The sequence below is a fragment of the Gopherus flavomarginatus genome, chromosome 4, assembly GCF_025201925.1.
Source record: "Gopherus flavomarginatus isolate rGopFla2 chromosome 4, rGopFla2.mat.asm, whole genome shotgun sequence".
Classification (NCBI taxonomy): Eukaryota; Metazoa; Chordata; order Testudines; family Testudinidae; genus Gopherus; species Gopherus flavomarginatus.
Window position 1 is genome coordinate 17,753,088 of NC_066620.1, and position 27,189 is coordinate 17,780,276.

The 27,189-nt window shown below is 38.4% G+C and overlaps 1 protein-coding gene across 3 annotated transcripts in view; it reads left to right on the forward strand.

Annotated features, from left to right (window-relative positions):
- Positions 1–27,189, forward strand: part of MEIS1 (Meis homeobox 1) — a 131,833-nt gene that overhangs the window by 91,930 nt on the left and 12,714 nt on the right. For 2 of the 3 annotated variants that reach the window (XM_050952166.1, XM_050952165.1), the window contains exon 9: positions 13,576–13,652. In XM_050952166.1, coding sequence (XP_050808123.1) covers positions 13,576–13,652 — 77 coding nt within the window. Of the gene's footprint in view, positions 1–13,575; positions 13,653–24,241; positions 24,475–27,189 lie in introns of those variants that run through there. The other variant, XM_050952167.1, reaches the window with a different exon arrangement.

A 27,189-nucleotide genomic window follows, 5' to 3' on the forward strand; every position in this document is an offset into this window, starting at 1 on the left:
AACAAAACTTTCTAGACAGTTTGTTACAGATAAAGCAAGTGTATTGCAGTCATACTCTTGTCTCCTCAAAATCACATGAACAAGTGTCTTTCAGTACATTTATAATAAATCTTTAGGGAGCTAATGCCTTTGTCACAGTATTTCTATGGCCACACTTTCTGAAGATGTAACCAGTCAGACAAATGAGAAGGAGATGAAAAACAATTACAGAGCCCTGAGGCTACAGCTCGGACTGCATTCTTAAAATAGGGGTAAACAACATTTCTGTTATTCTCATGCAGTTTTGCCCTGCATAAAATGTTATAAAGTGGGGCCCCTGAGAACATCCATTATCCCATTTTGGTTAACGTCACAGATTTTAAAAATCCCAGTTGCACTGAAGCCATGAAATAAATCTTTCATCTGTAAAGATCTAGTGTCTCTTTGTTATTAAAATAAATGAAGCTATTAAATAAAATATATGCATATAATAGTCAAGTTCATCATTTGGTGTAATCAAAATGATAGAATTTTACATTATTTTAATTGGAATAGTCGTCTTAGAAAGGTTCATGTATGCAAAAAGATCAAATGTACCCAGTCTCCCTGTTACTTTATGACTTGTAAATAGTGACTTTTTTTTTCCTTGGGTCTTTAGCTACTTTTATTCAGGACTTTGTAAATGAAAGTGGAGTGCTGATCAAGAGAGGAAAAAAAGGCATGCAAGTTTTTCAAGCTTAGTATTGACAAAATAAATGAATGTGTTGCTATCTTCCTGAATTATTAATGGATATCATATCATAAATGTGCTAAAAGCTACATTACATCTAAATGTTTCTGTCTGAAAATTCATTGATTGTCTATTTAATGGTGGTACTTACCTAGGCATCCAAGTGTGGTTTGTTGTTGGTGTGTCTGGCCCCTGACTGAAAACCATTCAAGACAGTGTCCTGTAGATTGTATCCTTTGGTACTGGGGTTCTCCGGTTTCCCCCTCCTAATCCTCTTTAGATGGCTATAAACGTGACACGTTTTCTCTTACTCGGAGGGTAGGAAAGGAGCCTCCACTGAGATCATTGCCAATGACTTTCCATGGATCAGTCGACATCAGATGCTCATTTGGGCCGGGATCTTGCAAAGACTTAAGGAGATATTTAACTTTACGTACTCTGGGTGGAATCCATCAGGCCCCATTTAACTGATGAGAATGATGCTATAGACTGCCATAGGGCCAGGATTTCAGCCTACAAATAGTTCCATTGACTTCACTGTAACTGCTCAGTGTGCAAATTCTGCCACCCTCACAGTAAGCACCTCGCTCCACAAGCAGTCTCACTGAAATCTAAGGTACTACGCAGTGTTAGTAAGGCAGGAGCGGCGCGAGGGATTTTGGTGCCCTAGGCGCAGTGCCGGCTCGCCGGTCCCATGGCTCCAGTAGACTTCCCGCAGGTGTTCCTGTGGCTGGAGCCGCAAGACCAGCGGAGCGTCCACAGGAATGCCTGCGGGAGGTCCACCAGAGCAGTCTGCCGCCTTCCCAAATCCTGGTGCCCTATCGCCTAAATGGAAGCGCCAGCCCTGTAGTAAGAGGAGTAGGGTTTGGCCCGTAAAGATTCATTGAAATCCATTTGAAGTCAATGGGAGTGTTTCCATTGACTTCAGCAGGAAATGGATTGGTTCTTTAGAGAGGGCTCCAAAGAGTCCAAGCGTGTCCCCAGCCCAGAGGAATAAGATCCCATAAATGCTTTTCAAGTCTAAGCCTTTCATACAATTAATGTTCTTAATAAATCATATTGATCAATACATTGTGGTCTAGTGAACAAACACATATGCTGCTAATTTAAGGATGGAACTAGAAATGTGGGGAGGAAGAGAACCAAAGGTTTCCTCCACCTCTTGTTTTGTCTCAGTAGATCTAAGTAGGAATATTATTACTCTGTAAAAGCATATATGTTTTACATTTAAATTCATTAATATTATCTGCTAGATTCCTTTGATAATTAGGATAAACAATTAACTAGAGCACTTTTCCTTTTAAGAGTTGTAAATCTCTCTCTCTCTCCTGGTAAATGTAAGTTACAAAATTAGCCAGCCCTGATCAAAAACTACACACAGTTCTGCACCCTGACTCAGAGATTTCACACCATAAATTTATGTAGATAAATTATCTAGTCAGAAAGCAGAATTGCTTAGTTAAGTTTACAGTTTAAACTTGACTGTATTATTCATATGCAATATTACTGAACTTAAACCCTTTTAACAGAAGAAAACTTACTAGCTAGGGTATGAAGAATGCAATTTATGAGAGAATTTAGTGGTAAAGGTAAAAATACTGGAGAATGAACTAACAGATTTAAAAGCTGAACTGTGTAGGTGTGTAAGAAGAGAGAACTTTTAAATAGCTTGCCCTGTATCGGAATGCAAATGGTTTCATGAAAACCAGCTCTAGTACAGGTAAATTGCATTTGAATTTCAACTTCAGCTCTGTATACCTCCTATTTGGCAGATGTTGAATTGATAATGCCTCTGTGTTAAAGAATTCTGATTGTTTCTTGTGCTACCTTCACAGCTTATGAAAATGCAAGCAGACCTACCTAATGAATATTAATGAGAATGATATCTAGATAGCCTATAAGCTCCTAGATCTTTGGAACTTGAATGGAGTAGTCAGAGAATTGATGTGGCTTTTGGTTCCTTGGAATTTACATACTTTTTCAGAATAAACTTCTCTGTAATGTTTTTATATTATCATTTAATAGCTGATTTTTGGCAACAGTATCTGCTTCTCTCTCTCCATCCACAGTAAGAAATATTTATATATAAAATATTTCTTACTGTGGCTAGAATGTATTAAGACATTTTAAAAGAAGGAGCGAAAAGCCTAGGTGAAAAGAGAAACCGGTTCACCTTCATTAAGGTTCGGTCCCTTTTAATTTATTTACAGACATGTGATCGCTGAATCAACAGAAAAGAAAAAAGCATGTGATGGGTTTTATTTTTTTGATGTGTGTTTGTCTGTCTATCTAACAAAACAATGTATAAAGCAGCTGGAGTGGTTAGCAAGAAAATGAGAATGACACTGTTGGATTCTGATATCCATATTGTCCTGTGTTGCTTTAAAGTATATTCCATGCAAGTGTATTAGATGCAGTTTTACTTAATTAACATTTTTATAGATTTTTAAGGCGAGAAGGGATCATTAGATCGTCTAGTCTGACCTCAAAACACTAAACTATTGTTGTGGGAGGCAATATTGTCAAGCGGTTAGAGCAGGGGAATTGAGAGTCTAGGGCCCCAGTCCTGAAGTCGGATGCACATGGGCCCAGATGGGAGGCCTTGTTTAAGTCAATGAAGCATCACACAGGTGCAAGATTCCACTTGCACAGGTGGGGGACTTGTGTTCTATTCGAGGCTTTGCCTTTGACTTACTATGTGACCTCAGGAAAGATTTTCAGTTTTTCTGTGCCTCAATTTATTTCTCTGTAAAATGCATAGTGTTGTCAGCTCTTGTGACTTTTTCCCCAAGTCTCATGATGTTTGGTGTTTTTTCCTGAAGCCCCAGTTCCTGAAGTCAGGTGATTACATGAGAATTTCATTTCTCATTTAAAAGAAACAGTTCTTAGAAAAGATTGAAAATGTGAACCCTAATAGCTCAAAATCCTGAAGGTAAATAAAAAGAACCTATAGTCTATTATTTTTAACGTGTTTTCATGATCTGGGGGGCCTAATTTACGTTTTTTGAATGGTTGGAGTGGATAGAGTAATATACTCCTCTCAGAGAAGTGCTGTTTATGAGGATCGATTCGTTGTTTGAAAAGCACAAGGCAAAAGATGACTTTGTATAAGTAAAAATTATCATTGTTATTGTGTGGGTCTGTTGAAATTAATTTTGCAACAGAACTATCTCAAATGGAAATCATTTGTACACAGATGTTGCTGGAAAATCATAAGGGGGGGCTGATGTTACATTTAGTTTACAATTACAAACAAGATGCACTTTTTGTTTCTAAAACTGTTTAAAAAATACTTGGAAACAAGAGCATTCTAAATCCATGCAGTGGATTTTGTAAAAAGCATCCCCACCTCCCCCTTAGCATGACAAAAAGGCTAAAAAAAAATTAGCCTGATAAAAGGAAAAAAGTCATTAAAATGCAGTTCTTTCAATTATATACCATTATTTGTCATCTTTATTGCTTTTCTATAGTTTTCATTGCACCTTTAATGGTATGCCTGGCCAGAAAAGGTGAGATGGAATGTGAACACACTTGGCTGCTGAAGCCGCTGTTAGTGCCTACTATCTGTGCTTGAATTCCTTTCCCTGTAGATTTTAATGTCCCCACAGACTGCTGGCAGCCTGCTTCCAGCTGTGGCAGGCATGATGCAGTGAATTGCTTTTGAATGTTCTTTACTCAAATAGGCAGTAATTACAAGCTTAAAGAGGTTTAGTGGTCCAGTAAACTACATAATCACCCCTGAATTAGCCTGGGCTCATCAGTTGCAGTCCAGCAAGCTCAAGTCTGCTGTTTGTATGCACTCTTTATCACATAGCAACCTGAGCAGCAGGTGTGGAACAGCAAGAATCCCCCATAAACACAACTGTCTACTGGGGACAATGATCTCTAATGAGATGAGGCTACACCATCACTGTAATTTAAGTGGGAAAATTAACGCCAGAGAATGCGTACCAGTTCCAAGAGTCTTTAGTTATATTGGGAACAGTCCTGTTTCTCTAGGTTTTTCTGGATCTTTAAATGCATCTTTCTTTTATGAAGAACACAATGTTTTTTTTGCTCATAAGTTGTATGTACTTTATTCTTTTACAAGGATATGTTGTGAATATTTGATGGTGGACAGGGCATCTGTTCAGGGACTTCTGATGTCAACAAAGAAACATTTCAAAATAGCAGCTTTATTTTTCATCTCCTTCCATGGTGCTTTTTCTAATGAAAATTTGTAAATGTAAAACCTCTTTAAGTTGGCATTTTAGATGGTCAGCTGTGTGTGCGCGTTTGTAAATCTGTTCGTAAAACCTTTTGGTTGCTACACAAGAGAAGGCAGATGAGTTAGAGAGAATATTTTCAAACTGTTCACTTGTTATGCTGTGTACTGTGAAATGTGTTATCTCTTTAAGATAATTGTGCTACTTTCTAAGGGGGAACTCCTAGGTAAGGGAACTTGTTGAATAGAACACACCCCCTTAATGTTCTTTCACTGTAATCTTGTGACCCAATAAGGTGTGCCTAGGATCTTGTTATCCACAGTATAAGGAGACAGGCTTTGAAATACAGAACACAGCAAGACAAAGACAGAAAGCAGAGAACACGAATAGAGGTTTGGCAAAAACTTCTTGGGATTACCACCTCTATTGCTATCATTTACCAGGGACTGTGGACTATTTCCAAGCCTACCTGTTGTAAAGTCATTTAATGCAGATAAGGACGGTGAATTATTACTGAGAATAGGCTGCTGGTTAGGAGATATTTACCTGAATTAATCTGCGTCAGACTCACCCTACAAAACAACAGAAGACTTTTATGGAGTTTGGTTCTTCTGTGTACTACTTATTTATATAATGTTCACGGAAACATTCTGTTAGAGTTGTGGATTTTTCCTCCTTGATAGGAGCTTTTAACTTGGAAGAAGTTTGGAGTAGACAGCAGATTTTTATGAACACTGTTCAAAGATGGATTTAACCTTTTGAGATCTGTGACTATCCTTCTGGTGTGAAGTTGGATTAATTAAAAAGCTTGCTTTTAAGTATGTGAATTTTAGTTATAATTGGATTGGAAGTTAAGTAATGCCTTTACTCTGTTATTTCAATGTCACTCGTGTAATATTTCATTGCTGTTTGTACTGCATTACATTTAAGATAATGTCACTTATTTTACGGATGCACCTTTTCGTATTAATTACTTTGTCCTAAGCTATTTATCTTCAAATGCAGTTGGCTTTTATACAGTATTAATATATATAAAAAAAATCCAAACACCCTGGACTTCAGAAAGGGAAAGTCCATTAACCGACTATAATATTATATAGACTAAGCTAACAAAATAGCAAGGAATTACTTCTGTAATGAATTAACAAAATGTATTGTAATATATATAATCAAACACTTTCCAGTCAAGCTGATGTCTACTGTGTACAGAATGTGAAAATACAACCTGAAGAAGAGGTTGGCTTTTACTGTATTAGTGCTTCCCGTTCACATTTCTGACATTTTGTACTCACTCAGATTTTTTTTATGTAAGTGGATGAAACTGTTTGAAATAAAGTTGACAGTCCCCATGTCCTTTCCCAGCAAAATTAATTTTTAACAGTACCTTATACAATGCTAATGAAACACTTAACTATGTTTAGCCTTAGTAGTTGTATGCAATCTGCATTTCGTGCAGGATCAGAGGTCGAAGTGGGGTATAGAGAACAGAAGGTTCCTCTCTATTCCTTCCTCACTCACGGATCCACTCCTCTGCTGACATTTGGTTCCTCTTTTCCCATCCCTTCTGGCTCGTACAGAACCGCAGGATTTAACTAGGAGTAATGGGTAAAAGGTAAAGTGAGCATTTACCTCGCTGAGTCTGCACTCATTTGTGTTGGTGTAGAGTGGGGGCTTCTTTCTGAAGTCAATGAAGTTAAACTAGTGTGAGCAAGAATTAGGTTCACACCTCAAAACCGTAAGCTCTATTAGATTGGCTAAGAGAAGTGAAGGAAGGTCCATGACTTGGGATAATTAAACCTGAACCTGACAACGTAGTGGGTCATGTGCTGTAAGAACGGAACAATGTTGTAGTAGCAGGGGGATGGATTAGGTCAGTGGTTCTCAGACTTTTGTACTGGTGACCCCTTTTACATACCAAGTCTCTGAGTGCGACTCCCCTTAAAGTGAAAACACTTTTTAATATATTTAACAAAATTATAAATGCTGGAGGCAAAGTGGGGTTTGGGGTGGAAGCTGACAGCTCGTGACCCCTCATGTAATAACCTTGTTACTCCCTGAGGGGTCCCAACCCCCAGTTTGAGAACCCCTATATTAGATGATCTATTAGGCTTTTCCATCTCTGGCTCCTGTAATATCTTGTGTAGGGCATGAGCTGAACTCCCCCCCCACACACACACACACACATCTCTTCTCCCTCCCCCTCTTAATGAATGCTTACAGTCTGCATAAATTGTTGGGGCACACCAGAAAAGTATTGGCAGAGTGCCCTAAGCCATACCATATCTCTCCTTGAATGCCGGAGAGGAGATTCACATTTGTGTATGCCAAAACGGGTTCATAGACAGTTCTTGTAAGAAATTATCTACAAAGGGGAAATGGAAAGAGAGAATCATAGACACTTTTTCTCAGGAAAACACAACTTGTCCCCCTCTCCCCCTCCCCCGATGCTTCCCCAAACAAAACTAGGTCTCTTTTTTGATGCTCAGATACTTTATATAGTGTATTTTCCTTAGTAAGGACCAAATTCTGGATACGTTTACTCACCTTGAATGGTACCTTACTCCTTGAGTGGTTCCCACTGGAATCAATAAGACCTTTTGTGGAGTAAGTTGCTATTCAGAATCTGTCCCTTAGGAATTCTCTGATGTAGTAGAAGCCAAACTGCAGAGTATCACTTCACATTGTAAAATATGGAAAGACACCACAGTTACTTCAGATATTACATGTTTTTATGTTTTGATTTTGCATTTACAGTTAACTTTTCAATAACTACCAGTGCAGGAATTTAATAACAATTTTATTAAAATCACATTGAGAAGTGGCTAGCTTATTAAGCTTGTGTGTGTGTGTGTGTGTGTGTGTGTGTGTGTGTGTGTGTGTGTGTGTATAAAATAATAATTTTAAAGGATGACTAGGTCTGCTTTGTGTATTTAATACTAATATATTCTTCTATTATGTTTACTCACTACATGTATTTTATGTACTGAAAATACAATAAACGAGTTTTAAATAACAAACTAAACAGACAATACAGTAGCATTGTACAGCTGATTTACAGGGCTAAACTATGTAACTGGTTGTGCAAAAGTTATAAAAGGTTTTCCTTTGTATCTTTGTGGATTTATTTAGATTAAAGTGATTGCTGTGAAATGTTTAGCTTTTCCTTAGATGTGCAACTCATTCCCATGCGACAAACAAGATCTAGCTTTCAGTTTCTCAGTTGATTTTCATAGCTGTACACCTCAACTTGGCAGCTTCTTAGAGCCACTACTGAATAGGGCTTACCTACAAACTAATTCTCCCAGACTGGAAAATGAGCAAACGGTGTCTAAATGCATTCTATTTATTGCTCACTCTAAATACACTGGTGAGAATTCAGAAAGCAGGTTGAAATCTTGTGACTTTACTGTTAGTGTTCCAAACGCTTTTGGCTACTTTGCTAGTGCAGACACCCTAGTTATTCTTTTGATTCCACTATGTGTGAGGATACAGAACTCAACTACTATAAATTCAAGCTATGTTCTTAGACGACACCATGCACTGCTTTTGTAATGCAAATAGCAGGCACAAAGTGTCTCTTTGATAATGTGCAGTCAGGAGACAAAAAAGCATTCACTGAAACAGTAAAACTAATTCATAAAGCTGAAATACAATAAGGAAGCATTATGGATTTTTTAAAATATATCATAGATCAATTTAATAGTGAACAACGTAAACAATTCACGTGTACAACATAAAACCCCTCCCTCCCACATTAGCCAATTTTTTACAGTGAAAAACTTTTGATTAAACAAGATATAAAGGTAACTATAAAACTGATTTGTAATTTGTCAGTATTATTCAGATCACCTACTTATTCTGTTTATTAATTGAACAGCGAGGTTTAGACCCGTAATATAGCTGAGTAAGAATCTTTAAAATAAGACTATATATAAATTCAAAAATATTTCATTAGAACATTTTATAGCATAATACAGGAATGTAATGGTTAATACAGTGAAAGTCCATGTGGTAGACTTTTTTTTTTTAGGGGGAGTTTTTTGGGGGGAGTAAGTATCTCTCCATCACATACCAGAGTTTAGCTCAAGGTCATCTTCTATAAATGCATTAAACTTAGCTGTGGAGGAGGCAGAGGACTGGAGGAAAAGGATAAAAGAACTTCTGAAATTGTTCTCCCAACATATTCAGCCAAGCAACAGAACATGCTTTGATAAGGGTTATTATATTGGACAGTTGCCATAACTCCTCATATTAGATCAGTTCTTCCTGTGCCTATTCCCATACCTTTTAAAGTATAACATATAACATTTTGCTTGAAAATTGCTTCTATCCCTGTGCTTTGTTACAGCTGTTTTGCAGTTTGGGTATAGAGGCAGTTCTATGTCACAAGAAATTACTAATCTGGGGTTTGAGAAGGGACAGCTTAGCCTTCCATTATCTCAGCAGCAAGCTCTGTACAGGATTATTTTCCATTTTTCTGCAACCATTACAATGTGCTGTTATAGTGGGCAAAGCAATGAGGGAGGGAATGTTATTGATACTTGGTTACCAGGGCAGATAAGATAAAGTGTATCACTGTCCTGGCATCCGCATTTGCAGTCAGTAGTGGAAAATTTGATGAAAGGAGTACATTTGGACAAGGAGTATCATTAAGATATGGGTCTGGACACTTTCCATCTGTATTTACTGGAGAGTTTCTCTTTACCTATTGACTGTAGTCAAAGAATAAAGAAGTCTTATTGATTGGTTAAACAAGTTCTCTGCTGCATTTTAAAAACAAAACAACAACACGTTCTATCAGGAATGCTACTCTCTCAGTTTTATTAAACTCTTCACAGAGAACATAATGGAAAATTACATTTTTCTCTGTCAGTTTCATTGCTTTGTTACTGCTAAAATGACTGCTCTGACTTAAACTCCGTAAGTTATTTTTACCTTTTCAAATGTTCCTTAACTGTTCATATTGCCCTAGGCAGATCCCCTAGGTTTAAATTTTCATTTGCATGCAGGCTCAGATGGGATTATTAAGCAATCACTTCTGTACTAAGTCATTATTACAAGTAATAACACAGAGCCACAAAAACACATTAACAGTGTCAAACAATCCACATTTCTGTACTAGGTTTATAGTAAGGAACAAGTGGTAGGTTTCAGATAGGCTAAATGTTGCACTATAACACTGCTGCAACCTATTGAATAGAAAAAAGTAGAATTTGGCCCCATTATTTTACAGTAATGCCTTAGCCCTTATCTGTTGTAAGCCTGGCGGCTTCTGAACTTCTGTTTCCCTACGAGCTACCTATTTTCATAGATTCCAAGACCAGAAGGGACCAATGTGATTATCTTCTTTGACCTCCTGCATAACACAGGCCATCAAACTTTCCCAAAATAATTCTTAGAGCATATCTCTTGGAAGCACCCTTTTCCTCTAGCCTCTGCAGGAAAGCTAGTTTGCAATCTCCCAATATACATGTGTTGGATTGATTCTGGGAAGGAGGGTTAGCCTTCCCCTACATAATCACTGTTTTATAGCTTTCATTCGTTCTTGAGGTGTTAATGTAGATCAAATGGAAAACACTCCAGAAAGAACATTTCAGCTACTGCACTGCCCTATATATGGTCCCAATCGTTAATTCTTATTGTAAGATCTAAAGGTAATTTTGTTTGCTCTCCTAATGCGTTGCAGCTCTCCCAGTGGTCCTAGCATTCCTTTCTCAAATTCACCTCTTGATCAATTGTTTGCAAATAATTAAGCTTTTAAGAGATAATGGTATGAGGCTAATGTACATAACAAAGTAAAGGTCTCAAGTCACTGTTTATTGAACAGTGGTCCAATTTGCTTTGATATCCCAAAGTGATCTTAGTGTTAGGTATATTTGCCAACGGGAATCAGTGCTACATTTATAAGTGACTTTTTTAAAGAGTGTCTTTGTCCCTTTTAAACAAAATTAATAAAGGAGCACTCTCATGGAAACTATCTATTACTGCTACATATGTGAAAAGAGGATTAACAGTGATAGTACAGAATGAATTTCCTTATTTCTTAATAAAATGGCAGTTTGAGGGTTTTTCCCTTTATCTCTGTTGCAATGTGTTGTCTGCCATTGCCTGTAGCATATGCCTTACTAGCCCAGTGGGTGGGAATGCAACAAGGCTTTGAAAGTTTTTATAGCAACCTAGCCTGTGGCATGTTGATTAGTTGTCAAGTCATTTTTTTTAAGCCTACAAAGGCATAACTCATAGTATCCACAAATAGCTTATATAATAAGATGCACAGTGTTCAAGATATTTTAAGCATATTGAGTGTCCGTATAAAAAGCCTACCTCGTGAACTTTTGGCTGAGAGGGATTAGCCACATCAAGTCCTGGATTTCATGTGATTATAACAATTATAGATTTTTCATGAAATTCAACGTTTATGCTACAATAAGCCAATAACTAGACTATGGAAAAAATCAGATGACCTTAAACATACCGTGATTCAAGGAATTTTGTTTTGATACACTTAAAGCAATTATTTATACAGTGGCTGTATTATTCTGATGACTAATTTTATCTGGTCTTGACTATTTGGAAAAAAGTCCAGAACAACTGAAAATTGCTAAATAGAGACAGAGTTCTCAATTCCAGTAGCTAGAGGCTATCTAGTAATTATTGCTTGCTACATAAAATTAGACACAGTTTGTTCAACTCAGATCACATGCAAGGTGACAAAGCAAAATAAGAAAATAAAGCATATCCTTTTATGGTAGTAAAGTTAAAATGAGAAGTAAAACTAAAATGAAAGTCTGCAAATCTTCATAGTAAGGTTTCGAAGAGAATACTGAGGCTATTTCAAGCTGAATGGTCAGGTTCTTCTAATGGACTAAGATCAAGTTGATGGACATAACTAAAACACAACAGTTTGCTGTGCAGTATATAAGTACAAACATGTTTCTGAAAATAAAGCACAGATGAATTGCAGCAGCAATTACATTGACTGTAAACTTAAATGGCATTGATACTGTGACCATAGACCATAAAAGAACTGAAAGGTGGCTAGCAAACTCAGCAAGGAGTAGCTATCAGCACATTTAACAAATAATATAATTCAGAATAGTTTCTATGAATGTTCTTTCAATGGTTGTGTCATGTTTATACCCATAAAATTATACTTGTCATTAATGGAAATGTAGCTCAGATGTAATTAGCAGTCTGGAGCTGCCCTGGAAGCATTTTCAAAAGGCAAAAATATATTGGTATTGGAAAGTATATAAGATATATTCAGTCTACATATAATACTCCACCATTGATGGGTAAAAGTCATGTTAATCATTTTTCTGTGTCATAGGCATATTCTGTTAGTGTTAGAGTCCACTCCAATGTGCTTTCTGTTCTGTTGGACAAACTGACAAGAGAAAACAAATTGAATTATGAAGGTCCATAGTTTGTAAGATGAGGTAATTCAGTAATGTCAATTAGTATAACACAGCTATTAGATTTCTGGTTATGTGGTTCAGAGTAGTATGTAAAATGTGTTCAATAGCTATCATAGAAGTAAGATCACTGGATTTTGAGTTATAAATTCCTATATTTTAAAAAAGTTTTAGTTTACATCTTCTGTAATATTACGTCTAATGGCAATGCCAAAGAACAGTGGAATGTTTTGTGGAAAAGTGGATGTGTGCATAATACGGTAGAGTGTTGCAACTGTTAACGTGCTGTTTGGACGTGTCAAATCTATTTTATCAAATAATTTTATTGTAATTTTAAAATAACTTTGTCATGTAGCGGTCCAGAAGTTAGTCCCAGATGCTCTGGCATTTAAATTTCAAGTTAGTGGTACTTTTACCTATAGTATAGGGCCAGAATAGATTACCCTAAATGACATTTGTTCCTGAGAATTGCTGTATTTGTGGTTTTGGTTCATTTTCTTTAAGGACAATAATACTTTAACATCAAGGAAAACAATGTTGGCAAAGTTGTTTCTAAATTCAGACGTGGATGTGGTTTTTGCTTTTAATTTATTAAGTACCAGTAATTTGTATTCATGCATTAGTGAATTTTCTGAGAAAGCAATCAAATTCTCACAAGAAATGAAACTTATGATTTAATTTTAATATTGTCTTCATTTAAACTAGTATTTATTTTCTGTCTCTCATGATTAGTGTAGCACAGCTATGTTAATGTTAGACAAAAATGTGCTGATCATTGACCTTAAGTTGGCCTATGTTCAAAATCCCAGCATTTGTTGCTGTTCGAGATGCTGATCTTATTTGCAAATTATTTTCAGGCACAGATAAGATTTCCCTTCATTAAATCAGACTCTATATGTAAGCACCACTATATATATAGTGAAGTGCTGAAAAAGCCCTCAGTAACATGACTTTAATAATTCACATAAGACAATCACAAAACTTTGTGATACTGCAACAAATATCCGCACTGAGTATCAAGGTACTGCCAGTATCCTAAGCAGCTATTTCTACACTTCACTAATCTTTATAATTGGCTTGTCTTTTACTGCCATTAATTAAATGATGTAGTAGCCCATTAATAATTACAAAAGAGTGACACACCTCAGCATTTTCATCTTTTTAAATAGACGTCAGACTTTATTATTAATTAAAAGTGAATAAAACCATCATTTTAAATCTATATATTTATTTTGGTATCTTTTAGCACCCGTACCCTTCAGAAGAACAGAAAAAGCAGTTGGCACAAGACACAGGGCTCACTATACTTCAGGTGAACAATTGGTAAGTAATTTTACTCAGTGTTTACCCACAGCCAGTACTCTGACCGCTAGCAACCTGCCTCCAATGATTGGCATTCTGCTGACACACCCTGCAGTTGTCTGCTTTCTGTGGAAGTTTATTGATGCAAATATTATGTAGCCTACATAATGGTTTCAGTTATGGGAACTATAGTTTTAGTACTGCAGAAAACATATAGTATTTACTTTCCCATAGCTCTTTAAATAGTTACATATCAGTTTATATGCATGTCTGTGTTTTTCCTGGATATAATTGTGTCTGCCCACCCATCCTTTAAAAAATCAATCACTTGAGACCCAGAAAATGTAAGTGAGATACATACCACTCTGTACATTTTCTTCGGGCTGTATTGATTGAGTCCATCACCATTTATATCAAATTATTATTTTTGACTAACAAAGTTATTTTGGGATCTTCTCAGTGTATTTGAGTTTTTTAAAAAAGAAAGAAAGAAAAGAAAATCTTGAAACAAACTTTAATGAAAATCTGCCTTTTCCCCACTGAAGTATTACAGGAAAAAAATTGTGTGTTTAATTTATTAACTTAAAAGTAAGGATAGTTGGGACCCTTGATTTGTTGTAGCAGAGGTGGCTTTAAAAAATTAAACCTTTACTGTTTCTGAAGCAGATGTTAAATTGCTTATTATTTGTGGCTGGGTATTCCGATTTAAGTACAAAATTGTGGCATCAAGACTATTTTTAACAAGTCTGATTTATTACCCTTTGCTACTGCAACAATACTGTAATTGAAATCCAGGTTTCATACAAAACAGCAGAACAAATGTCACATTTGAAGTGTATCAAAACCTAAAACCCTGTGAATCTAAGTATATCTAATTAATTGTTCTAATATTTTTGAATTAGTGTTTATGATGGGAAACCTTATCCTCTTTGAAGTAATACCCAGGAATTGCCAACATAAGCTGTAAGCCTGCTGTGGGGAAGGGAGTCAGAAGTGCCAGGGTGCAGACAAAAGTTGTTCTCCCTCCCCCTTCATTCAATAAGTGTCAGAGATTAATATTACTGAAGCTCTGATTACATGGCCTAATCCATTTTAGTGAATAAATTTTGTCTTGATGTCCATTGCACCTACATTAACAAGCTCTCCTTGGTGAGAGAGACTAGGAGCCTATCGGAGAGATTTCAGATATATTAAACCCCATTACAGAAAATGTAATTTCTGTCAATATAATCCCATGTATTCTTCAGTTTAGTACTTTAGAGATAACAAGCTACTTACAATATATTTGCCTTTGGAGGATTAATTTACAAAGTGCACTATCTGTGAAACACAGGCAGACTCACATAAGCATAGCTTGTAAGGGTTATCAATTTCTGTGACCTCACAGCAGACCTGGGAGATCAATTTTTTTTTTCAGCCTTGTAAGACACTGATTAAAGGAAAATACAGAATACCTTATATACTGAAGTGTGCTTCCAGATACTTAGTGTAAAAAGAAAAAAACATGTCCTAAAAATATCATCATATATATTTTAATAGCAAATTTGGTTTCAGTACTCCAAATCATTAGGGAGGGAAAGTATCTTTATTTGTTGTAGATTTATTACACCACCCTTGGTCCAATCAATATCTTAATTTGTATTGTTGTCCTTAAGTTGAATTATCGGTGGTTTTGTCCATTTTAGGGGCCATGTAGATAACCAGGGCTCCTACTTAATAATAATGGCTGAGTAAAGATTGTTGCGTTGGAGAGGCTCTGGACATGTGTAGCTATGTACAGTTGGTACGTCAACCCATACCATCCTTTACTTCAAATTCTGCTCCTACGGATGATTTAGTTTGCTTTCAATCTTTTGTATGCTTCCAAAAATATTCTGTGAGCATAGCTACCGTATGTAAGCTATAGAGATATTGAAATTGTTCTTCCAAGGCTATGTATCTGCCTTTGTTAGAAATCTCATGTTGGGTGAACCTTTGGAGGCTGAGTCTATGAATGAAGGCCATGAACTATGAGGAGAAATATAAAAAGTCAGTCCTTTCAGTCAACAAGGAAAAATATGAATGGAGGATCTGACTGAACTATATGATTTCCTATGGACAAATAGTCAGTTTAGGGTGGCCTACGAAAAGTTTTAGGAGATGATGACAGCAGCATGCTTTTGAACTAACATTAGTAGATTTTTATCCTGAGTGACGTTATAGTCTCTCTTTGTACCCAACTTGCCCTATAATTGAAAAAATATTTTTTGGTTTTGTGTCAAAAAAGTCTGTATAAGCTCCCTGTGTGCAAGAAAAAAATAAATGCAGGTCAAAATACAGTCTCACTGAAGTCTCCTGGATGTAAGGCAGTCATACTGCAGGTGCCACTTTGAGAATTCTCCCATGGAGTTACAATTAAATTGTGGTATTCATTCTTGAGACAATTTCCCCCCTAAATGATTCAAAACTGGAGAGCTGATGAAGTGCATTTTTAAATTGTGTGTCCATGTTTGATTCCATTGATTTTTGAAAGGGCAGCAATGCCAAAATGCAGTACACAGGCTTTCAAAAAGGACAGTTTCAAAAAATGGATGTTATGACTGAAAGTCTGAGAGAGCAGGCCATGCAAAGGACTACTTAAAACTACCTGTGGGATAAACACCAAACAGTTAATTTGAATGTTGATGATACATGAAAATGTTTCCTAAAATTTTTATTAATATATTTTTTATAACAAGATATGCATGAGAACAAATTATTTTGCCTGAATTGTTTGCTGCAGGGAACAGCAAACAGATCATTTATGGTTTACTTTGCCTTTCTTCAGCTCGTAAGTCATTCAGCCACAACTTTCAAAAAAATTTTTTACCTTCCTTCTTAGATTCTTCCAAACTTGTTAACACACATGTACATTTTTGTATTAATGATGAGTCATTGTAAATCACTGTTGCAAAGATTAAATAAAATGCTGAAGGGCAGCCCGGGTGCAGATCAGTCATAAATTATTGGCAGCAACATAGCATGTGGGAATACATGAAATGTGCATGAAAAACATAAACTCATGTCTAGTAGTATGGTAGTTAGTCCAGAGTGGGAACGTTGGATTTTTCTGGATAGCATTATAACTTTGCCACAAAAAGTCAGTGAAGAGAAGGTTTGTTTTATGCAGTTTGAAACCATTTGATCTATATCTTCTGTGATATTTTGGATGCCTTTACAATAAATGCTAGTTGTGTACCTTGATTTTCTTTGCAAACTCTTAGTGAAAAGAGGATGATTTTTCACATGCATTCAGAAACATTGTTGTTCCTTCAATTGACATACACAACTCCACTTGAAGTTAGAGTAGGTTGCATGCATGGATTGAAGATATGAGATGTCCCATAAAACTTATCAGTAGCGGGACAGATATCTTAAAAATGCAGAAGTTTTGAACTGAAATACTTTTTATATTGGAATTGGCCAGGTAAGTGATTTTTATAAATAAAAGATTTTGATTGTAAACCAAGCCGTGTTTGCATTTGGAACCATGTTTTGGAACTGTTGGATATTTCTGTTGTCGAAAGAGTGACATGTCATTGTTTAGCAAAAAGCCTGTTGTAGGAACTATAGTGGCAGAGTTCAGTATGTTGTTAGTCTAAATCACCCATTCAAGTGATTCTCTTGTTAGTCATTTAACCACTTAGTGGTTTAGGTTCAGAGCATGATAACATGAACTAGAAGGGGCACTCGATCATTGCTGACAGTGTTGCATATATGGACATAGAGAGGATCTGACAGAGTAGAGGTTAATAAGGTATTTTTCCCCTGTGATAGAAACTTTTGCTCTGTGATTGAAACATCCAGAAAGTGCAATACAATCACTTATTACTTCAGCGGAGAGCTAGTATAGGGTATATCAAACAATCTATAGTTTCCTTGTTTAGTGCATCCCACCTGAATCTATCCCTGTTAAGAGCTAATGTTAAATAATTACTAGTGGCACTTTTAGGAGGGAAAGCAGTTCTCATCAAGTGCTACAGAAGTGTATTCAATGTTCAATGTCAAGTGTGTGTGTGTGTGTGTGTGTGTATTATATATATATATATATATATATATATATATATATATACACATATAATACACACACAGAGACAGAGTAAAAGAATGGTAAGGCTGCAAAGTCAAACACTCAAAAGTTAGTAAACACCAAACTTAAGATTGCCTGTGCAATCTTTATTTAGCCCCCATGTGCGTATCCATTATGAAACAGTCTAAAAAAATGATCACATACTATTTTTTCCACATTATTCCTGCCTCATTCAGTGCACAGGATGAATAGTACACATGGAATGAGCAGCTATTCACTTTTCTTTTATGCTCGTTCGGTGCTTCGTTTGCTTCATGCTATTCAAACCTTGCTTTTAAGACAGAATTATTAATTTCCTCATGGACTTTTCTGTGGTGCTCATCAGTCTAATTAATTAATGTTTGTGAAGCACTAAGATGCTAATCTGCACACCTCTTTGAGGTGAGGGGTGGTATTATCCACGTTTTACAGATGGAGGACAGAGGCTCAGAACGATTAAGGTGAAAAATGTCCACTAATTTTGGGTACCCAATTTGAGATGCCCATGGTCTGAATTTTCAGAAAACTGACAGTAGCACAGTCTAGCCTGTGCACTGAATGAGTTAGGGATCCCTGTGGGAAAAGAGTATGTGAGCATATAATTAAAGACTGTATCATAATGCTTGTGCACAAGAGGACCAAATTAAGGTTTCAGTCACAACTGACATTAATTTTTTTTAAATGTAGATTTTTAGTATGTAATTTCTTAGGTTTTTTTACAACGTAATGAAAAAATAAAAAATCTGATCATCTGGAATAATACCATCACCCATATGGGTCATAAGCAGGGTTGGGAACTTTAGTCCACAGTTCAGATCTCTCCTACTTGAGCTAATGGAGTAAATGATAGCACTAGTATGTTGTCATCCTCTGGGTAGACCACTCACTAGAGAGAAGTGGGTTTGATAGTTGTTTTCTAACAGCAAAGGAATGTTGAGACTCAGGAATCTTGGTTCTGCAAGGGAATGTGCTTAGTGATTGAAGACTCTGCTGTCCCTGTTCCCCTCCTCATTGACCCCTTCTGTCCCCTCCAGCCTGTCTCTGGTCCTCATCTTAGTTCCTTATCTAGCAAGGATTCTTGTCTCAATCTATTCACTGCTGTCCCAAGTTCAGCTCATGTTCTCTCTCTATATTCAGATCAGGCTGCTTTTTTCTTCCACGCTATTTGGGCACCAGCAGGGGACCACCGAGTGTATGTCTACACTGCAGTTAAAAACCTGTGGCTGGCCTCTGCCAGCTGACTCAGGCTTGGGCTAAGGAGCTGTTTAATTGCTGTGTAGACATTTGGGCTCGGGCTTCAGCCCAGGCTCTCTGACCCTGTGAGGTGGGACTGTCCCAGGGCTCAGACTGCAGCCTGGAACACCTACACTGCGATTAAACAACCCCTTATCCTGAGCCCCGTGAGCCTGAGTCAGCTGGCAGGAGCCAGCCATGGGTGACTAATTGCAGTGTAGACGTACCCTGAGAGCACTGGCGAGACACTCTGCCTGTTCTCAGTTCCCAGTGAGACCGTAACCTGGAACAGCAATTTCAGAGGAAGTCCTGCACAACCCCAGAGTCTGGAGCATGCCCATTACAGACAGAATATTTGGAGAATTTAGCTTCCAAATTCAAACAGTCTTCTACTGAGCATATGCGAATGGAGATTTTTCAAATGTTTATGATTTGGCCAAATTCGGGCTGCTTTTTTTCACTGGGATATCAAATGGCACATCCCTGACACCAGGACAACTCCCCTCTGCCAAATTTTAAGTTCCAAAGCATGGAGGAGCTAGAGCTTCTCAAGGAAGCAGCTGTAAGAATTTTTTTAACATGGGCACCACAAGGTATGTTTCCCCAATTGCATGGGGAATGCATGCAGTCCATATGGAAGTAGCATTTTGGGATGGGGTAGTACTTGAACCATGGACTCCTTTTCACTCTCTATGGAGGAGACAGGATTGTACGACCCTTCCCCATCAGGCAGTAGGAAGGAGGCTCCCCATTGCCTAGAGGTAAAAGGATTACTTCTCAGCAGTGGGAGGAGAGACAGGGGTATAATCTTCATCCCTTTCCACTTCGGGCAGTAAGAAGGAACTTAGTGGAAGTTCTTTCCACTTCCTCTCTTTGCATAGTGGGTTGGGAGAAGGGATGGCTGAAGCAACGGACCAGATCCTGCTGGTCATGAGTAAACAGGCCCCAGTGGTTTTGTGTGGAATAGATGAATGCCTGTTTTTTTCGAGAGACAAGATGGGTGCAGTGATATCGTTTATTGACCAACTTCTGTAGGTGAGAGAGAGAAGCTTTCAAGCTACACCAAGCTCTTCTTCGGGTCTTTTTTGAGGTCTGTCAGATTTGGGGCCCAATAGCAAGAGATTTCTTCTGCTCACCTGCAGTTAATGTAGGGTTCAGCTTTGGGTGCCTGGATTTTGGGCCATTTAAAAATAAATAAATAGAAATACATAGGAGGTAGTATTGTACAGAGGTTACCCCACAGTTCAGAGTTAGGCCCCAATCTAGCTCTTGTTGATGTAAATGGGAAAGACTTCCATTTCCAATATTTCCTATGAGTTGAATTGGGTACTTGGAATGCATACCATCTTAGCTAAATTACTTCACTGAGAGTGAAATTCATCCCTGTTCAGAGGGTCACCATAGAACCAATGCAGCACTTGAGATCCACTTAAATGCTATTTTTAGGAATAAGTGGGCTTGCTTGAAGTGATGCATACATCTGGCGCTGGTCATCTACACAGGAATGCATTTTCACAAAACTGCGAAATAGAATAAATGGGCAAAACACACTTGGTTTATTGCCCTTACAAACCATTTCACACTGAGTTTTCAGTCATCGGTAGTAAAATATGCACTTTTTAAAGATTGATCTGTTACTCTTTTTATTACGGTAAACAGATAAAACTAGTAAAGGTCAAGCTGCAATTAGAATCTGTGTAGTAAATACTTTTTTGAGTAGGAAGAGATGGAGTAAATACAGGTACATATTTAGCTGTAAATGTTCAAACATTCACAAATTAACATAACTTCAGCCATCAATCAGGATCATCAGATTTCTGTTCTCCCTTTTATTTCTTAATATAATTTAATAATACATTTACAGATGTTTCAACATTGCTTTTCAATAATACTAAAACACAGGAAGGATGTTAAAGCAAGAAAAACAGATGTAAAAGAGAATGTACAATATGAAAAGTAGTTAAACATTGTGTTGTGTTTGTTACTCCCAAGCAAAATTAAGGTGAGAAGGTAGGCTTCTGTGAAGGGGAAGTGGACCCCCCCCCAGCCCACCAACCATAAAAAGGAATCTTGCTGAGTAAATGGTTTGATTATTCAAACAGTTCAGAATATGTGTGGTAAATTAGCTGTTCTAAATGTACCATGTGCTGGGCTTTTTAAACAGATTTTTACTTTTATGTTTTCACTAAGTCTTGGCTAATTGTTATGCATTTCACCTTGAATGCCAATTGTAATAATAGTATTACATCTGTAGTCTATTTCTTGGTTCTTAAATTATAGTAATCAGGAATACTCACTACATAAAATACTGTATAGTTACTCATAAGAAAATATTGAAATCAGTCAAAAATGTGTAGCTTGCATATTGCCTTAGACAGACCTGGAGAGTTGCCAGACAACCAAGGTATTATTAGGAAAGCTGAGCAAATAGCTTTCAGGGAGAAGACTTGTGAATTTAGAATCCATCAGGTATTGTCATGTCAGAGGATCTTAGGAGTGTGCCCCTGGTATTGCTTTTGACTGGTTTTAAGGAAAAAAAACAGTAAATTCATATTTTTAAAATTACAGCTGAGCTGTTTTTAAATGTATTTAGTTTTATGTTTTATACCACAGACTTAAGTATGATTTATATGGTTAAAATACTTAAATAACAAAAGAGGAATAAATTATTTACAAAGGTGGTAGGTACTTACAGTATATATAAAGAAAGCCATCCTCATTTTTCTTCTGGGACTACATTTTTAAATGAGGGGAACCCTTCATTCTTCAGGACTATCTTCTAGTAGGTTACCATCTACACCACATGGCTATGGTATTGATTTGTCCTCCATTCTTTGTTCAAAGCAGTCTTGGAGTTCTTGGTCAGGGCCAGCTTTAGGAAGTGCGGGGCCCAATTCAAACAGTTTCGACGGGGCCCCGGCAGGGATGACTATATAAAAAAAAAAATGTAGAAAACCACATGGGGCTTGTACTCACCGGGCGGTGCTCCGAGTCTTCGGCTGCACTTTGGGGGCAGGTCCTTCACTCGTTCCAGGGCTTTGGCAGCACTGAAGGACCCGGCGCCGAAGTGCTGCCAAAGACCCAGAGCAAGCGAAGGACTCACCGCCGAAGTGCTGCTGAAGACCCGGAGTGCTGCCGGGTGAGTAAAAATTAAAAAGGCGCCTCTAGCCAGGAAAGAGAGTCTCACTGGGCGCGAGGCCCTCGTAGGCGCGGGGCCCGATTCGGGGGAATTGGTGGAATTGGCCTAAAGCCGGCCCTGTTCTTGGTGCCCCCAAACTAGACTAGATTATAATGCCCACAGACAAAATTCTTGCCATCTATGAGTAACCCATGAGGCCGTTTGTTTCAAATGTCCCCAAGGCTGTCCCTGGATCCAGACTAAAATAGAGTGGAGTTCATAGGGAGTGTGAATTACCTCACACATTTCAAGACTATAAACCCTTTGAATCAAGATTAAAACTCACAAGGCAGTGTGGACAAATATACATTACCTCAGCCTGTATAATAACTGATACATTGGAAGGTTGTACTGTCCAGTGCATTGGCCTCAGTTTAATCTTTCTGATCATGAATATCCTGTCTGATAATAGGAAGGGTTAGCACTAGAACCTTGGTAGAGCTGATGGTACATCATTGGCTGGTTGTTTAGCAACATTGCAGTTTCTGCCACTTCAGAAAAAGGGGACACACATACAGTAGTATGTGCAAAAGAGAAAAGGTGAGTAATACCCAGAGACCACATTCAAGCTGGCCATTAAAGACAAGTTAAATATTCTCTATTACAATCACCAGCACCAAAATTATTCCGGTGTTCTAGCTGTGGAAATACTGGAAACCCCTTGCAACAGCTAGTCCCTCTTTTTTTCCTATATTATTTTTCCAAGGAGGGTTCTGCATATGGGTCATGACTTGGTCAGGTGACTTTCTGTGTGCATATCCATAAATATGTAGACCCCTACTTGTTACCAATCCTCTTGTTGCAAAGATCCTATAGAACAGGAACTCTGTGCAGTTTTAAATGAGACAGAACTGGGGAGACCACACATTCCATTGTGACAGAAGGATAAGGCAGATCATGGACGACTTGGTGGTGTGCAGATCAGGTAAAATTTATCCCTGCACAAAGGATCAACAAAAGGCCTACAAGCCATGTAGAGCTCTGTTTTGATGCCCTGTGCTAGCCAGTTTGCTCAGAGGTGAATTTCAGTTGGCATGCACAAAAAGTAACCAAAACTTGGTCTGATGATCTTTACCGTGATCTGTTCTAAAACCTTTGAACCACTGCTTTTATAATAGGCCTTCTGGATAAAATTCACCTCTGTGCAGAGAACTAGCACAAAGCTTATTTAAACCCTCAAAATAGGCCTTAAGTGGGACTCCAGCGGTGCCTACCCCTTGGGCTTGCCCTCTGTACCGATCTGAATATCACTGTTTGCTAGATATGGAAAGACCTTCCTTGGATACGTGGGTCCAACAAAAAAGAAAAGTGAACTTCTAGTGATTTTCCACTAGTTTGCAAGCAAATCAACCACTGTTGAGTACACAGCAAATAAATTAAATGACAGACAGCAATTACCAAGTGTATATTAACTCACACACTTTTTAAATAGAAGAAAGTCAGCTCCCTTTGCAGAATGTTGCATTCTACAGACAAAGCAAACATGCCGAGAAAATGACAATCAAGACGTTTGGCATTTTAGAAGTTAATAGGTAGCAAACGTTGTTTTTCCCCTAGGCATTCCATCTTTTTCTATGATAGTTTTGTACATGACAAACTTTTTAGTGGATGCATTAATATTCTATAACTAATGTGCTGTCAGGTGTCATGAAGATAAGATTAAAAGACACTGTTCATACATTTTCCACTTGCTTATTTTCCCTCTTTTGCAAGAGCTTTATTCTGCTGTATCAGGGTCTAGGTCAGTTTGTTAGTTTATGTTTAAAAAAATACTATTGAAACCCAAGTATATGCTATGTGTAAACAGAGTTATTCATGAAACATATAAGACACCTTATACATTATGGCAATCCCTGCCAAGCAGTCTTAAATACATTGAGATGCTTACAGTTTTTCTTTAAAATAAGAGTGTGGGGTTTTTTTGTTGTTGTTAGAAAAAGTAATCTCAGGGAGGGAAGTGGAGGAGGAGGGAAGTAATGGTTTGTCATTTCTTTGCAAGTCAGGTTTTGGTCTATTCTTGTCAAATTTGTCTTAAGTGTGTTTACATACAGTTTGCCTTTCTGGTATTTTGTGCTTGCACAGACCTGATTTCCACCTATTTTGTGTCAACAGTTGCTGAGATTGGTGTACAGCAATTAACCCTTGAGAACTGAAACCCCGACAAGCTAAGAACTGTGCCCTCAGAGACCCTTTCCCTCACTTACATCATAAACTTGCTCCAGGCTGCACCTACAGAGAACAAACTGCATTTTTGAGTAGTTAAAAAGTCAACCTGAAATATTAAAAATGGAGCAAATGTTGCCTCCTTGTTGAATAAAACAATTTTCTCTTCTCAAAAGTGAAACTTAGCCAGAGGCATATGGGAAGGAAGTGCTTTTGAGGGTGTGCTTTTTGCCCAGTCTGGTCTTAAATAATCCTGCAGAAATTCTGTATCACTGTCTGTATTAGAATTAAATACTTAAAGAGACCTTTGGGTCTTTTTTTAGTGAAAGAAAAGAAAACAGCAGATACCATTTAAAAAAAAAAATCTACCACTGCAGTCCTAAACATCATTTAGGTCATATAGCAGTTTCAGTGGTTAAAATGCTGTGATATCCATTGCCTCTTAATATTCAGTTATAATTCCACCCCGGCCCTAAAAGGGCCAGCTCCTCAGCTGATGTAAATCAGCATAGCATCATTGATCTAGATTAGCTGAGGACCTAGCTGTGATAAGCTTTGTGTGCCCCAAGATCATACAAGCCTCCTTCCTCTGTGCCATTCCTCTGACCTACCCATGTACATTTGATCATACCACTTTCTGGGGACATCAGTTCTCCTCTCCTTGCCCTAAAAAAATGTCATGGCGAGGAGATTCCACTCATGGAAATTAATCTCCAAGCAAAATGAGAATCACAATACCAGACAAAATTTTGAAACAGTACATTAAATGATGTTTAAATAGATCAGTAGTCTCTGAGAGTTGTTACTAGCCGATGCTCTTTCATGGTTGATGCAAAAATAATTGGTGGTTTCAGACCAGTTTCTATTAAACAGATGTCTGCGTCACAAAAACACCACCACGACTGCCACCTTTGTTCGTAGTCTTAGCAACAACAGCAAGGACCAAATCATCATTGAAACGGAGCTACCCTCTCCTACCTAAAGGGCCAGGACATGGGTTGCTGGGTGACTCTACCTGGTTCATTCCATGTGGGATTCACAATCAAACTGTAGCATTTCAATTTGTATTCTCTTCTTGTTTTCAGAGGCTCTGTGGCTGTATGCCCCTAAGAGGCTCTTCAGGGGTCTGGTTGGCTGCTCTCAGTTCACTCCAGTGACCCGTTAGGGTGGGAGCATCTGATATGGGACACTGGTTCTTTAATTCGTAAGTGGTCTGCTGGAGGACAGGACATAATACAGAGATCCATAGCCTCCACACACAAGAGCATTTCTCAACCCCTGGTAATTTGAGCTAGCAGCTAGTAGTGTGAACAGTCAGCTTGCTCTAACTTCTTTACTGTGGGCCACAGGACTGGGCGCATCTTCCCACTCTCCCATAAGATCCATGATAAGTAGTGGGTGGGGGACAGTGGCCTGAGCAAGGCTCCCCACTGGAAAGAAGCTGTTGTGTGGACTAGCCACTAGACCTCAGAAGAGGGCCACCAGCCTCTTGGAGGGGAATATCCAGGGTCAAGGCAAGACACTGGACTAGATAGGAAGAGAAGTTCTATATGCTTTTTTGATCGTTTGTCTGAGGGACTTTTACATACTAAAGCAGTGCTCGTGGTATATGTGCTAAGCCAGATGGAATCCTAGAAAACCCCCACTTACGTTGACAAGCTTTTTGAGGTTGCGGCTGCGATGTCCATAAATGCAATGAATCTCAGAGCCTTGGCTGAGTTTGAATGGATGAGTTGCCAGTATTTTGTCCAGCTCTAGTTTAGAGTGTCAGTGGGGAAACTTGCACTGCTGCTGCCTGTGCACGTGCCTCTTGCGTGGACACAGGAGGACAGCAGGGATCAAAATCAGACACTGCTACTACATTCAGCTCAAAAAACAGATGATATTGAAATACCAGATCAGAAGAAGATATTCCTGAGAGGGAATAGTCTTTTTAAAGAAATAGCCAATGGTTTGCAATAAGATTTGAAAGCCAATTCAGTACATTATCCTTTCACCGCACAATCCATGCAATAGAACAGAAAGTTGAAGTCGCCAGATTGAAGCTATCTTCTGAAGACCAACCTGATTGTACTGTAGATTTTGGTATGCAACAGACTTGGGCCTGAGTTACAAAGTTCAGACCTAGTTCAGAGTTTTAGGATTCAGGATTTATATTCAGGCCTATATCTAGAATTCATCCAGCTCTGATGACCATTTTTTTGGTTTTCCCACCTGTAGGCATATGTGAAAAAGCCGCAGATGAAGAGTAAGTTCAGAATGGAAGATTTGCACCCCCATTCTGGCTGTCCTCAAATGAAAGCCCCACTCCACACACACTCTGCTGCAGGCATGTTGAAGGACATTCCAGGGGTTAGAGGCCAGGAGTGTGGTCTGCACCTTTCAGCGTGTGCTTCTATAACCCAGAAAAGTCTGTGAAATGGAAGCTCAGTGTTTCTCACACTGGGGTCACCACTTTGTGTAGGGAAAGCCCCTGGCGGGCCTGGCCGGTTTGTTTACCTGCCTATCCACAGATCTGGCTGATCGCGGCTCCCACTGGCCGCGGTTCCCCACTGCAGGCCAATGAGAGCTGCTGGAAGCGACGCAGGCCGAGGGACATACTGGCCACTGCTTCCAGCAGCTCCCATTGGCCCAGAGCAGTGAACCACGGACAGTGGGAGCCGCTATCAGCCGGACCTGGGGATGGGGCAGGTAAACAAACCGGCCTGGCCCGCCAGGGGTTTTCCCTACAGAAGTGGCAACCCCAGTGTGAGAAACACTGAACTAGAGGAACTGGTCAGATGAGATGTTCACAGTGGTCCCTTCTGGCTTTATAATCTATGAAAGACAACTCAATACGTCCATTCAGGGAGATTATTTGTACTGGAAGCAGGGTGTAGGACATGCACTGGTGATTA